Source organism: Somniosus microcephalus, chromosome 3 (assembly GCF_052327205.1).
Source record: "Somniosus microcephalus isolate GS21.2 chromosome 3, FLI_Smic_1.0, whole genome shotgun sequence".
NCBI classification, from domain to species: domain Eukaryota; kingdom Metazoa; phylum Chordata; class Chondrichthyes; order Squaliformes; family Somniosidae; genus Somniosus; species Somniosus microcephalus.
The window spans coordinates 31,892,361-31,905,977 of record NC_140989.1 but is presented as its reverse complement, the minus strand read 5'-3'; the positions used below and the strand labels follow the sequence as shown (position 1 = coordinate 31,905,977).

At 45.7% G+C, this 13,617-nt stretch overlaps 1 protein-coding gene across 1 annotated transcript in view; it reads left to right on the top strand.

Moving 5' to 3' along the window:
• Window positions 1-13,617, top strand: part of kif28 (kinesin family member 28) — a 79,951-nt gene that overhangs the window by 46,677 nt on the left and 19,657 nt on the right. The window contains exons 12-19 of the mRNA XM_085979803.1: window positions 430-520; window positions 1,936-1,996; window positions 4,988-5,111; window positions 6,516-6,660; window positions 8,688-8,806; window positions 9,385-9,492; window positions 10,632-10,906; window positions 11,827-11,961. Coding sequence (XP_085835929.1) covers window positions 430-520; window positions 1,936-1,996; window positions 4,988-5,111; window positions 6,516-6,660; window positions 8,688-8,806; window positions 9,385-9,492; window positions 10,632-10,906; window positions 11,827-11,961 — 1,058 coding nt within the window. The remainder of the gene's footprint in view (window positions 1-429; window positions 521-1,935; window positions 1,997-4,987; window positions 5,112-6,515; window positions 6,661-8,687; window positions 8,807-9,384; window positions 9,493-10,631; window positions 10,907-11,826; window positions 11,962-13,617) is intronic.

Genomic DNA, 13,617 nt, shown 5'->3' with positions numbered 1-13,617 from the left:
TTACAGCGAGGGGTGCTACCAAATTTGGCGATCGGGGCGGTAGCGGGGCGCTGCGCACACCGGTGACGTCATCGGTGGCGGCGCGGCTCTACCGGCTAACGCCACCATTAGCGCCCAGCTAAATTTTGCGGGAGGCGTGGCCAGTGGCGCTAAACCCGCTAAGTGCCCTCTTTGGGCGCTAACTGGTGGCGCAGCCCACCGAATTTCTAGGCCTATGACTCTAAAGGCTGGAATTCTGAAACAACAGCCCAAGTATAAGGGAAGCGCTCGTAATCTGGAACATCTGTATTCATTTCAGTAGTCGTCTTGTTACTTTTATAGGCATTTTAATTACAAGAGCGTACTTGTTGCTGCCAATTTAACCCAGCTGACTTGAATAATTTGTGTAATGGAAAGCATTACTGACCTTTATATAAATCTGTTTTCTAGGAGCAGCACATGATTCAGTTATTCCCCTATCTGTCGAATGTCAATGCGGACCCACAGCTCTCTGCCTTTGTCAAGCTCTTCATTCAAGATGGTACTGGCCTCTAACGCTGTGTCACTCTGCAGGTTTTGCTTGTTTGCACTTTCTGATTGTTCTTTCAATCTTCACCTGGACTGGAGTCAATTCTCTTTCCAACTTAAATCTACTTGATGCATTTCTACAGCTATAACACCTGGTGCGTTTTAGAATCGGGAAGAACACCCAGGCGTATGAGCTTGGTGGCGTGGAAACATTTATCAAAATTTGCACAGAAGCTGCCCATGATTTTCCGTTCTATTAAAATGATTAAACATAAGAAATAAGAGCAGGAGTCGGCCATTTGGCCCCTCGAGCCTGCTCTGCCATTCAATAAGATCATGGCTGATCTTCTACCTCATCTCCACTTTCCTGCACAATCCCCATATCCCTTGATTCCCTTATTATTCAAAAATCTATCGATCCCAGGCTTGAATATACTCAATGACTGAGCCTCCACAGCTCTCTGGGGTAGAGAATTCCAAAGATTCCCCACCCACTGAGTGAAGACATTTCTCCTCATCTCAGTCCTAAATGGCTGACCCCTTATTCTGAGACTGTGAGCCCTGGTTCTAGACTCTCCAGCCAGGGGAAACATCCTCCCTGCATTTACCCTGTCGAGCCCTGTAAGAATTTTGTATGTTTCAATGAGATCACCTCTCATTCTTCTAAACTCTAGAGAATATGGGTCTAGTCTACTCAATCTCTCCTCATAGGACAATCCATCCATCCCAGAAACCAGTCTGGTGAACCTTCGTTGCACTCCCTCTATGGCAAATATATCCTTCCTTAGGTAAGGAGACCAAAACTGGACACAGTACTCCAGATGCACTCTCACCAGGGCCCTATATAATTGCAGTAAGACGCCTTTACTCTTTTATACTCAAATCCTCTTGTAATAAAGGCCAACATACCATTTGCTTTCCTAATTGCTTGCTGTACCTGCATGTTAACTTTCAGTGATTCATGTACAAGGACACAGAAAATAGTGAGCTGCTTGTGCCTGATTTTTGCGACTATCACTACTGTCTCACCATGCTCCTACACCAGGACACCGAAGAGGCAAATCGGCTCCATGGAGCTGAGATTATAAAACAAAGACCGAAAGACCGTGATTGCTGGCAATCTGAAATAAAAACAACAGAATGGTGGAGATGCCCAGTCTGTCGTTCATCAGATTGATAGGTTAGCGTTGCGGGCGAAACAGTTCATTCAGAATCAATGAGGTCCGGATGTTAGTGTCTCCCAGTACAGCAGTTGCATTCAGTTTCCACAATTTGGGGAGATAGATAGTTTAAATGCAGGTTGCCGTGACCCGTTCACTCATGTGCACACCGTACCTGCCATTTGTCTGCCCGGTTTTAAAGAATGATATGCCTCCATTGACATTTCAAATGCGCTGAATATTTTAGAGTGCCTGTGTTTTGTTTCAGGAGAGACTGTCGTGGGACAATCCGGACGTTCCCCAGAGGCCATTGTTATTAAAGGCTTCGGGTATGTGGAAACCTCAACCGAATTCTTAAAAAATACAGGCAGGCTGTGGGATAGTCAACTGGATGTTGCAGCCAAGTATCAATACAGGTGTTAGATTATTGAAAGTGGTAATATATGAATGAGGGGCTATTTATGCTCTCAGACTTAATGACTACACAATGCTAGTGTTATATTTTCCTCTTTTATGAGTGGAATGCAGTACACCTCTCATAGTTCAGTTGAGAAAATGCGCTGCCTTGATTAGTAACAAACCATATAAAGCAGGTTTAAAGTTCAACGTTTGATTCCTTGTAGGTGATGAATTAGCCAATCTCGGCCAATTCACAGTGGGAAGAGTTACAATTCCTTCAACATCCCAGGGTGAGGACACTGCTTCTCATTGCTGTCCAGTGTCTCCTGCTGGATAGTATGCACACACATGGATGTCTGGTGAAGACAGAATCAGGCACGGCTGTGCTGCCCTCCTTCCCGCCTCCCCCCCCTCCCCCCATGGTTGAATGACCTGTCAACAAACGTCCTCAAGGTTCAAACCTCGCACATGAAGATCTTTGCTGATGACACAGCATTAGGAGGCTTGGGGAATAGTGAGCACAACTTGTAAAAGGTTTCATGAAGACAGGTTAGTGGAATGGGCAGACAGGTGGCAGATGCAATTTAATGTGGACAAGTGTGAGGTAATACATTTTGAGGGGGAAAAAACACAAGTGTAAGATTTCAGATCACGGGTCACACACAGATTACCCAAAGGGTCTTAGGAGTCGTAGGTCATCTTATTAAGGAGCGGTGGTTCAAATATAGTTAAATCAGGATAGACATAGTAGACATACAACCTGTAACAGATGAGAACGGTTTACCGGCCCCGGTTGAGGCAGAACGGTGGTCTCGGATCCCTGCAGCCTGCGGCAGCGGCCTCTTCCTCTTTGGTTGTCTCCCGAAGCTGGCGGAGGTGTTAAGCCGAAGCTAGCATGGAATCCAACTCAGAGGTTAAACTTGACCAGGGGTGTTAAGCCGAAGCTAGCATGCATCCACCCCGGTGAAGCCATTCCTCCCTTTCTGCCTGCCTTTCCCTCTCGGCTGCCCGTTTATATACCTTATTTTAAGGGCTGGTGGATACCTCACGTCAGTCACTTGTTTTAATAATTTTTACCTATTCAACTGTCCATTTACGGAGGAATATGCACCTGGACCACATCCCTCCTGGTCTTATGAGACCATCCCTTTACTCATCTCTTGCACATTCTCCTCGACAGCTTATTTATTCTACTCAACCCCTTATCAGCCCTAGTGATGCCCAGTCGAAGGCCTGTTTTGTGTTAAGACCTTGCAACGACCTCAGCTCTTTGGGCAACAGCTGCATCAGCCGCTTATCCTGGCTGCTCAGCTCGGATGAGCTTATTTGTTTTACAAAGCCGTTATTTCTCAGAATTCACAATTTCTTCCAATTCACGATTTCTGACACAAGAAATGGGAGTGTACACTGAATGGAAACCTGCGATTTGTCGACCCAATTTTAAAGAATGATATGCCCTCATTGATATTTCAACAAGGGTTCAAATAAATAATTCCCTAAAAGTTCAAGAGTAGCTACATAAAGTCATAAAAAAAGGCTAATAGAATTTCAGGTTTTATTAATGGGGCATAGCGTACAAAAGTACAAGGAGTAATGATAAATTTATATAAACTATTGATTCGGCCACAGTTACAGTGCGGTGGGCAGATTCGGGTACCCCATTACAGAATGGACATTAAAGTCACAGAAAGCGTACCATGTAGATTCACCAAAGCGCTGCCAGTGATGGGAAACTATAGTTATGAGGAGCGACTTGAGATGCTGGGCACTGTTTACACTGGAGCAAAAGGGATTTAGAGTTTTTTTAATTATGAAGGGTTTTGATAGAGGCAACAAGGAAAGAAAGTTCCTCTGATTGGGGAGTCAATGACGAGGGGTCAACAATTTAAAATTGTCACTAATTGATGAGGAGAGAAGTTAGAAGAAACTTTTCCACACAGAGTTCCTGGAGCACGAAGTGCTTTGCCACAGCGAGTGGTTGAGTCAGAGACCGTTGCATCTTTTACTAGAAAATATTTGAAGCAAAGATACAGGGCTATGGGTGAATTGCTCAAGCATGGACACGATAGGCTGAATGGCCTCCTTCCATGCTGTAACGTTCTATCGTTCTATAGTCCTATGGTCTGTTATGCTATAATATAGTGACATTTTTAAAAATTTGTTCATGGCATGTGGGCGTCGCTGGCAAGGCCAGCATTTATTACCCATCCTTAGCTGCCCTTGAGAAGGTTGTGGTGAGCTGCCTTCTTGAACCGCTGCAGTCCGTGTGGTGAAGGTATTCCCACAGAGCTGTTTGGGAGGGAGTTCCAGGATTTTGACCCAGCGACGATGAAGGAACGGCGATATACTTCCAAGTCAGGATGGTGTGTGACTTGGAGGGGAACGTACAGGTGATGGTGTTCCCATGCACCTGCTGCCCTGTCCTTCTAGGTGGAAGAGGTTGCGGGATTGGAAGGTGCTGCCGAAGAAGCCTTCACGAGTTGCTGCAGTGCATCTTGTAGATGGTACACACTGCAGCCACGGTACGCCGGTGATGGAGGGAGTGAATGTTTAAGGTGGTGGATGGTGTCGAGCTTCTTGAGTGTTGCTGGAGCTGCACTCATCCAGGCAAGTGGAGAGTATTCCATCACACTCCTTACTTGTGCCTTGTAGATGGCGGAAAGGCTTTGGGGAGTCAGGAGGTGAGACACTCGCCGCAGAATACCCAGCCTCTGACCTGCTCTTGTTGCCACAGTATTTATGAGCTGGCCCAGTTAAGTTTCTGGTCAATGGTGACCCCCAGGCTGAATGGCCTCCTTCCATGCTGTAAAGTTCTATCATTCTATAGTCCTACGGTCTGTTATGCTGCAATATCTTGACGGGATTATTCCTTGAAAAAACCTGGTTGATTTTATACATTGCATGTTATTTTCCTTCTATAGTATTACTGATAAACATGCCACCATCACAAACCTAGACAGAAAAGTAACTCTGGAACCACAAGGACAGGCAAAAGTGACATTAAACGGGGTCCTTGTTCTTACTAAAGTTCAACTTAGACACTTGGTAAGTCTCTTGCTCTTAACAAAAAAGAAGTTCTTCATGCGGACTGATGTGTTACATTCTGAAGGGCGTCCACAGGGAGTGCTTTCTCTTAAAAGTACTTTCCATTATGTATGTTAAAATATATTGTCAAAATATTTGTTACCCTTCTGTTAAATTGAGTGAGTCAACAATTTCAAATAAAAGCTAATAAAAAATAAGAAAAAAGGAAAGTTCTTTGCCCAGCAAAGATGCACCATTTTTGGGCCGTCTGTCATTTTAGGCCTCCTTTCATTCCTGGGACCTGGGTTCACAATCAGCCCAGAATGAAGAGATGTCATTTGTAAGGATCCTACCAGATGGGAGTGAATTGTGAGATTCATCCATGCTTTTTTTACCTCTAGACTTGACTATTCCAATGCGCTCCTAGCTGCCCCCCCCCCCATGTTCTACCCTACGTAAACATGAGGTCATCCTGTTGCCCATGTCCTAACTCGCACCAAGTCCCGTTCACCCATCACCCCTGTGCTCACTGACCTACATTGGCTCCTGGTTAAGCAACGCCTCGATTTCAAAATTCTCATCCTTGTTTTCAAATCCCTCCATGGCCTCGTCCCTCCCTATCTCTGTAATCTCCTCCAGCCCCACAAATCTCCAAGACATGTGCTCTTCTCTAATTCTGGCCTCTTGCAAACCTCCAATAGCAATCGTTCCAACATTAGCAGCCGTGCCTTCTGTTGCCTAGGCCCTAATCACAGAAATCACACAGAATCACAGAAACCCCACAGTGCAGATAGAGGCCATTTCGGCCCATCGAGCCTGCACCGACACATATCCCACCCGATCCCCATAACCCCTACACCAACACATATCCCACCCTATCCCTGTAACCCCACGTATTTAATCCTCCTAACACTAAGGGTCAATTTATCATAGCCAATCAACCTAATCCGCACATCTTTGGACTGTGGGAGGAAACCGGAGCACCCGGAGAAAACCCACGCAAACACGGGGAGAATGTGCAAACTCCACACAGACAGTCGCCCGAGGCCGGATTCGAACCCGGGGCTCTGGCGCTGTGAGGCAACAGTGCTAACCACTATGCCACCGTGCCGCCCTGGAATTCCCTGCCTAAACCTCTCTGCTTCGCTATCTCTCTTTCCCCCTTTAAGACACTCCTTAAAACCTACCTCCTTGACCAAGCTTTTGATCATCTGCTCTAATATCTCCTTATATATGTGGCTCGGTGTCAAATTCTGTTTGATAATCGCTCCTGTGCAGTGCCTTGGGGATTTTTACTATCTTAAAGGCGCTATATAAATACAAGTTGTTGTTGTTTATTTTGCCATGGGTATTTTTGTGTTATCAGAAAACATGGCCAATTAATGAATGGTGAGTCTTTTTAATTTTTGTAATTGTGTGCCCCAGGACCGAGTTATTCTGGGATCCAACAGTACTTATCTTTACGTGGGATATCCGTGCGAGCGTAACGGTGAGGACTTGAGCAAGTACGACTACGATTTCTTCCAGTCAGAGCTGGCAGCAGTAGAAGGTTTTGACAGAGATGCTCTTGGTAAGCAAATAAAGGGAGAAGTGTATGTCTATTCATCTTTGTTAAATTAGTGTATAATATGTGGCAACTTCACATGGTAGTGTGTAGCGGTTACGGTACTGGACTATTAACCCCAGAGGTCATGAGTTCAAACCCCACTCATGGCAAGTTGTGAAACCGAATTCAGTAAATCTGGTGATGCGTGGGCCGACACCAGAACAATGACCGTGAACGCTGTCGGATTGTCGCAAAAACCCCAACTAATGTTCATCAGGGAAGGGAATTTGCCACCTCTACCTGATCCGGCCTACACGGGACTCCAATCCCACACTATCGGGGGTGATTTTGCCAATGGGGAGCTTTTGGAGGCGGAACTCCCACTTGTCAGGTTTCAGTCCCGCCTCCATCAACTTCTGGCCAACCCACGCTATTTTCCCTTGATTGACTTTGTTAAGCCCGCCCAGCGGGCTTAGCAGGCCAATTAAGGGAAAGCCGGTTACAGAGAACGTCAGCGCATGACGTTTCACCTGTCAAAGATTTTTGACAGATGAATTGTCATTGTTTGACAGCTCTGTGAAGCTGTCAAGCACTGACATTCTCTGTAGTTTGATGAGGTCTTGAATTCAAGACCTCATCAAACATCTTTCTTTTGCAGAGCTGAGATGGTTGTTGCATCTGAGAATGCAATGGCCATCTCTCATCTCTGCCGCGGAGATGCGAGACTCTCCACATACACACTGACTGAAGCCTGCAGGGAGAAACAAAGGTAAGTATACTTTTACTAACACTTTGCATTTACCTCAGATACTCACCTCTACACTCTTGCACCCATCACTTACCTTCACAGCACACTTTTGAATCCCCCAACCCCCGCAGACCCACTACTCGCCTCGCTGACCTGGCGGGTTTCGGAGCTTTTGGGAAGACTGCACTTGTGAAGGCAAAAAGGGGATAATCCTATTTTCTGCCTGCTAACTACTTGTTAACAGGCAGTTAATAGGCTTTAATCCCTTCCCGCCTCCAAGGAGACGGGACCCGACGCGGGACGGCTACCCGCCTCCTGGGAAGCTGGCATGGAGGCAGGTTGGGGGCAGGTTGGGCACCTGCTGCCAAATTTTGCCATTTTCCCGGCAGTCCCGCCTCCATGCCTGCCTCCCCAGGGCTGGCAAAATCGCCCGCTATGTGGTTGACTCTTAATAGCCTCTGAGGCCTCTCTGATATCCGAGTGGTAAGGTCAGAAACTGAGAGAAGCGAGATATAAGGAACAAAACCCAACTGTTTATTTACCCGGTGTAGCAGAGAAACATCTCTTACAGGCTGCAAGCAAAGCACACAATTCTTACTGCACGATGGCAAGATGGAGGATTCACCTCTGAGTCATACCCATAATGCAATGCCACATTACCGTATAAACTGGTGTACCAGGACATTGAATACATGACCCATTACCTTAAAAACTGTGAACCCTTAATATTTGGCTCCATCTGGTGGATAACTTAAACATTACATCCCAGATTACTATACTCTTAATAGCCTCTGAAGTGGCCTCTCAGTTGTAAAGACAATAGGTACCAGCTCAAAACACTACCTTGGGCAATTGGGATGCTTAATAAATGTGGCCTAGTCACAGTCATCCACATCCCATGAGCAAATTTTAAAAAGTGAGCTTGACAGCCACGTGCTAAAGGTATTGAGTGATGTACGTTCCTTTTACTTATGTCATGGTTAAAAATAACATGAAGTTTTGGTGTTGGTGGTTGGCAGAATCTTCAGAAGCCATCAGGAGCTCCTTGGCAATTCCTGATCATTTTCTAATACAAACTGTGATGGGGTTGTGGCCCTTGACTAAACACGAGTGGGTAACACTGAATTAGGCATTTGCAATTCCTGGTGGTAATGCTGCAGTCACAGTCTGGCTTTTTAACCGGCTCGAGTGCACAGAAATCATTGACATAGGGCTCATGAAAGTGACTCTTGGCCACCGGTAGGCAGATTATTGGAAAAGGAGTGCTGCGGCTTTAATGACTTTCTCACCATCTGCTGACCAGGTCCTGCGTGTAGGAGTAACAGGAAAGTAGACCCGAGTGTGCTTGCTGTGTTCCATGATTACATCCGGGTCAAGCCTATGGTGGCGGAAGCGAACCAGATCAGCGAAGAGTTAAATAAGGTAACCGCTCCGTTTCTCTCCCTTGCTCAGGTACCTCCCCATCTTCCTCCTTCATCCTCCTCCAGACAGGCAAGTGGTGCCTCACACATCACTACAAAAACCAGAAGAAAGAACTTACATTTACATAACGCCTTTCACGTCCTCAGGACTTCCCAAAATGCTTTACGACTAACAGCTTGCGCCTGAAGTGCAGTCACTGCTGTGTTGAAGGCGAGCGTGCGGCAGCCAATTTCCCCACACCAAGGCCCCACAAGCAGCAAATTAACGAATGACCGTCTGTTTTTGATGGTGTTGCTCAAGAGAGAAATGTTGTCCAGGTCACCGGGATAATCCCCTGCTCTTCTTTGAAATAGCGCCGTGGGATCTTTTACGTCCACCTGAGAGGGCAGTCGGGGCCTGGGTTTAACAGCTCATCCAAAAGACGGCACCTCCGACAAGGCAGCACTCCCTCAGCACTGCATTGAAGTCACTGCTGAGAATATGCGCTCAAGCCCACAGTTGGGTCTTGGAGTTGTTGCAAAGTTTTGAGTGCAATTTTTTTTGAGGTTTGAATAACTATTTAAATTTTACAATAACAGGAGCTCAAGTTTGAATTGGAAGTGAAGAACTTGGCATTAACAGACTCCAGGGGGCATGACCTGGTAAAGGAGGTGATGGTGAAGGTGATGAACAAAGTGACTCATCAGGTAGGAAGGAATCCACTCATGTCATGCTTGGGTACCAGTTATATACCATTATAAGAAACTCATTCTCTCTTCAGGCCTTTTCCTATTTTTCCCACCTCTCCCAATTTTAAAATGTGTTTTCCCTTCTTGAGCATCATTGGGTATTGAAGGGATTTAGATACTTTGGTGGGTGTGGGACAGAAGAGTTAAATGGGAAAAGACAGTGGCAAAAATCTGCCCCGAAAGAGAATTCTGAAATGAGTTGCTAGTTTGGTCAATATGATCAAAGTCCCATCTCTTCTGTCTGGCTGCGAGGGTCTTAAGTGCAAATAGTTTGAATAGTTCCTAGTACACTGCACAAAAGTGCCCCAATTTGACACAAATCTGGGGTAAAACTTGGACTGAAACCGTCAATAGGGAGCAAACTTCAGGTGCAAATCTTCACTGAGATACTTTTATGAATCTCCCAGTGACGGGGCAAGAGAAGCATTGACAGAAACCTGGGAGCAGGTTGCTCACATCATCACAAGATAAGGGTTTTTTTGGACTGCACCAGCTATCTCTCCGAGTCAGCATCAGCGACCACTCCTTTTAAGCAAGTTCTCACTCCCTACACAGTGCGACCGTATATGCACAATATCTGGTGATGCAGAGTTGCCCAGGTTTGAACTTAAAACCCTTGTTACTGTAATACGCTCACTGGAAATTACAGCATACTCTCTCGTGTTCATGAGCAGAGGAGGCTGAGGGGGGACATGATTGAGGTGTACAAAATTATGAGGGGCATAGATAGGATGGATGCTGAGGAGCTTTTTCCCTTAGTAGAGGGGTCAATAACTAGGGGGCATAGATTCAAGGTAAAGGGCGGGAGGTTTAGAGGGGATTTGAGAAAGAACTTTTTCACCCAGAGGGTGGTTGGAGTCTGGAACTCACTGCCTGAAAGGGTTGTGGAGGCAGAAACCCTCACAACATTTAAGAAGCATTTGGATGAGCACTTGAAATGCCATAACATACAAGGCTACAGACCAAATGCTGGAATATGGGATTAGATTAGACAGGGCTTGATGGCCGGTGCGGACACGATGGGCCGAAGGGCCTCTATCCGTGCTGTATTACTCTATGACTCTATGACTTATCTAAGTGGTTCTCCATTATAACAGGTGTGGGTCTGGTCAAGGTCCAAGTTTGTGAACAGGAAGTTTATCATGGAGGACATGTACCAGCGTTTTGTCGATGGGGAGAACATCTCTGTGGACAGAGAGAGTGATCCGTTCTGGGACCCTATTGAGGCAGTGCATTTAGGTACTGCATATGTCTGGCTTCAGTCTCTGAACTACTGTATTGCACTGGAGGAACATGTGGAGTTTCACAATTCCCAGGGCAAAGAAGAGGCCATTTTACAGATGAACCTGGTGCCGTGCACCCCAACTGGACAGTAAGTTTCAGAATGGACCTTTAGTTTTTTTTTAATATCATCTATAATATATAACCAATATATATTGCAAAAGACAGACTGATATTTTGCAAATCCACTTTGAGTGTGTTTGGAAGGTTGAAGTGAAAGGCTGTAAGACAGCCAACAATAAAAATAAAACTCCATACAGTACACCACAGATAGTTAGAGCCATTTGGCCTATCGTATCTGTACCGGCTCTTTTGTAGAGCAATTCTAAATTAATCCCACTCCCCATAAGCCCTGTATTTTCCTCTACTTCAAATATTTATCCACTTTTCCCTTGAAAGATGCAATGATCTCTGCCTCAGCCATTCCCTGTGGCAAAGCAATTCATGCTCCAACAAATCTCTGCAGGCGTAGATCATATTGGACCAAACAGAAATGACTAAAAGGCATGTTAGTGGAAAACTCCTTTATAGGCCAGTTACACTACACAGTTTGTATTGGTGCAAAGTGATCTGAGCTTTGTGTCAACGCGAAACGTATAAGACAACTCAAATATGAAGTTGCTTGAATTGAACTTAAGCCAATGGTGTGAGAGCACCTTGAGGAGTTAGCCTCACTCTGGTTCAGCTTCACGCTGCCAACAGTATAACTAGAAACCGGGCCAGAGCAATTTAAAAAAAAATTCACTAGTGATCCCAAAGCTTCATTTTGAACCTTTTAAGTGCTAAGGATGAGCTTATTGTCCCAATAGCTTTTCGATATTAAAATTTAATCAGCATTTGGATGCCAATGTTAGGCGTAGAGCTTCACTTTGTCTGGCTAGAGCACATGGTGCAGCCAGTGGTATAACTCTGGTCTGGCTGCTCTACATTGCTGTGAGCAGATACCCATCTCTAACCGGTTCCTGTAGTATAACGGTGCCCTTATTAAATAAGTTTGTACTTTTTCTCTAGACCTCTGGGAGAAGATGACATCCTCATTGACCCCACAGAGTTAGTGGGCCAGAGGCTAGATTTTCAAGTTCAGGTCATTCAGTGCCTGGGAACCAAGTGGCTGAGGCAAAACAGCAAGAGAGGAATTCAGATTTGGTGAGTATATCCTTTATTACGGATCTTAAACATTCTGATTGCTTGGCTAATGGCTACTAATCACTCCTTGGGACCTCCCTGAACCAACCACAGGAACGTAGGAATGGACAGGACTGGACCAGACCATTGTCATCCTGCCGGTTGTCTGAAACGTATCATACACTTTGTACCTCCCAAATCCCCTCATCCCTTTCTCTGCCAAATAATCTGTCCATTTCCCTCTTGAATTTCCTGATGCCATTGACCTCCACCACATTCCTGGGAAATCCGATCCATAGCTTCACCATCTTCTGTGTAAAGTAGTTAAATCCAAAACCGCATGTTCACTTCTCCTCTCCTGCACTTGGGTCCATTCCACTTTGTGGTAGAGTTTTTGATTATGTCAGATAATTTATTAGGATTCTGTTTATCTATGCCCCTTGCAATGTAAACACGTTCATCCAGAGCTGCCTTTTGCCAAAGTAAACATTCCCAGTTGGGTTTGTCTCTCCTTGCTCAGATTCCTAATCCAAGTTATAATTTTAGTTATTCTTCACTGCATCCTCTCCGATGTCAGGAGGTCCCCACTGGGGTATTGTGACCAAAACTCTACAAAATACTCCAGTGCTTTGTACAAGATGATTATGACTTACTGAGACATGCTGTGTCCCTCTGGCTCTAAATCCTAAGCTATAACTCAGCCAAGAATCTAGGCAGGACATGGGGTTGCTTCGAGGTATAGGAGGAGAGTGATCTGGGTGCTTTTCCTTCCATTGAGGAAGAGTTTGCCCTCTGGCCTGGAAGACCCAGTATTCTGATGATGGGTCCCACCCAAAACAATAAATTGTCTTTTCCTCTTAGTTGCTGATCAACTGGCATTTTCTAATTACGTTTCCGATTTCCACCAAGATACACAAGGGTATTTACATGGGTGAATCAAAAATGTTAATGTTAAGTTTCAGTTATATTTATTATGCACAGAAATTTATTTCTTTGCACAACTTTCCTGTCTTGTCAATTTTTGCCTGCTACCTGGGAAGTGGCTTTGTCACTTGGAGTGAATGGTGAGACATTACTTAACCTCAAGCAATGGGGGTTTGGGTAATGGGAATGGCTTGGGCATTGTAGGGATGCTTTATGTTGTTGTTGGGGGGGGGGGGGTGTCAGGCGGAAGTTGGTACAGCATCTAGGAGCCATATGGGTGCAAGTTAAGTAAATCTGGCCACTGAGGCCATCCCGGACCTCCCAGGCAGCAATGTGCACCGCTGCTGGTGCCATCCCCACCTCAGGTTCCTCCTCCTCCTCCTCGTCTTCCACCTATTCATCCTCCGCCTCTGAAGAGGCTGTGTGCTCTGTGCCTTGCTCCTCCTGCAGCTCCAATCCTCGCTGCTGCGCTATGTTGTGCAGCGCGCAGCAGACAATTATGATTCTGGAGACACTGGTTGGTGTGTACTGAAGGGCTCCTCCAGATCTGTCAAGGCATCTGAAGCACCACTTCATCATGCTAATTGCTTACTCTATGACACATCTGGTGGACATGTGGCTGTCATTTTATCGCTCCTCTGCCTCATTACTTGGCCTCCTCTAGGGTGTCATTAGCCATGTCTTCAGTGGATAGCCCTTGTCTCCAAGCAGCCAGCCGGTAAGTCTATTTGGAGGTGCGAAGAGCTGAGGGAG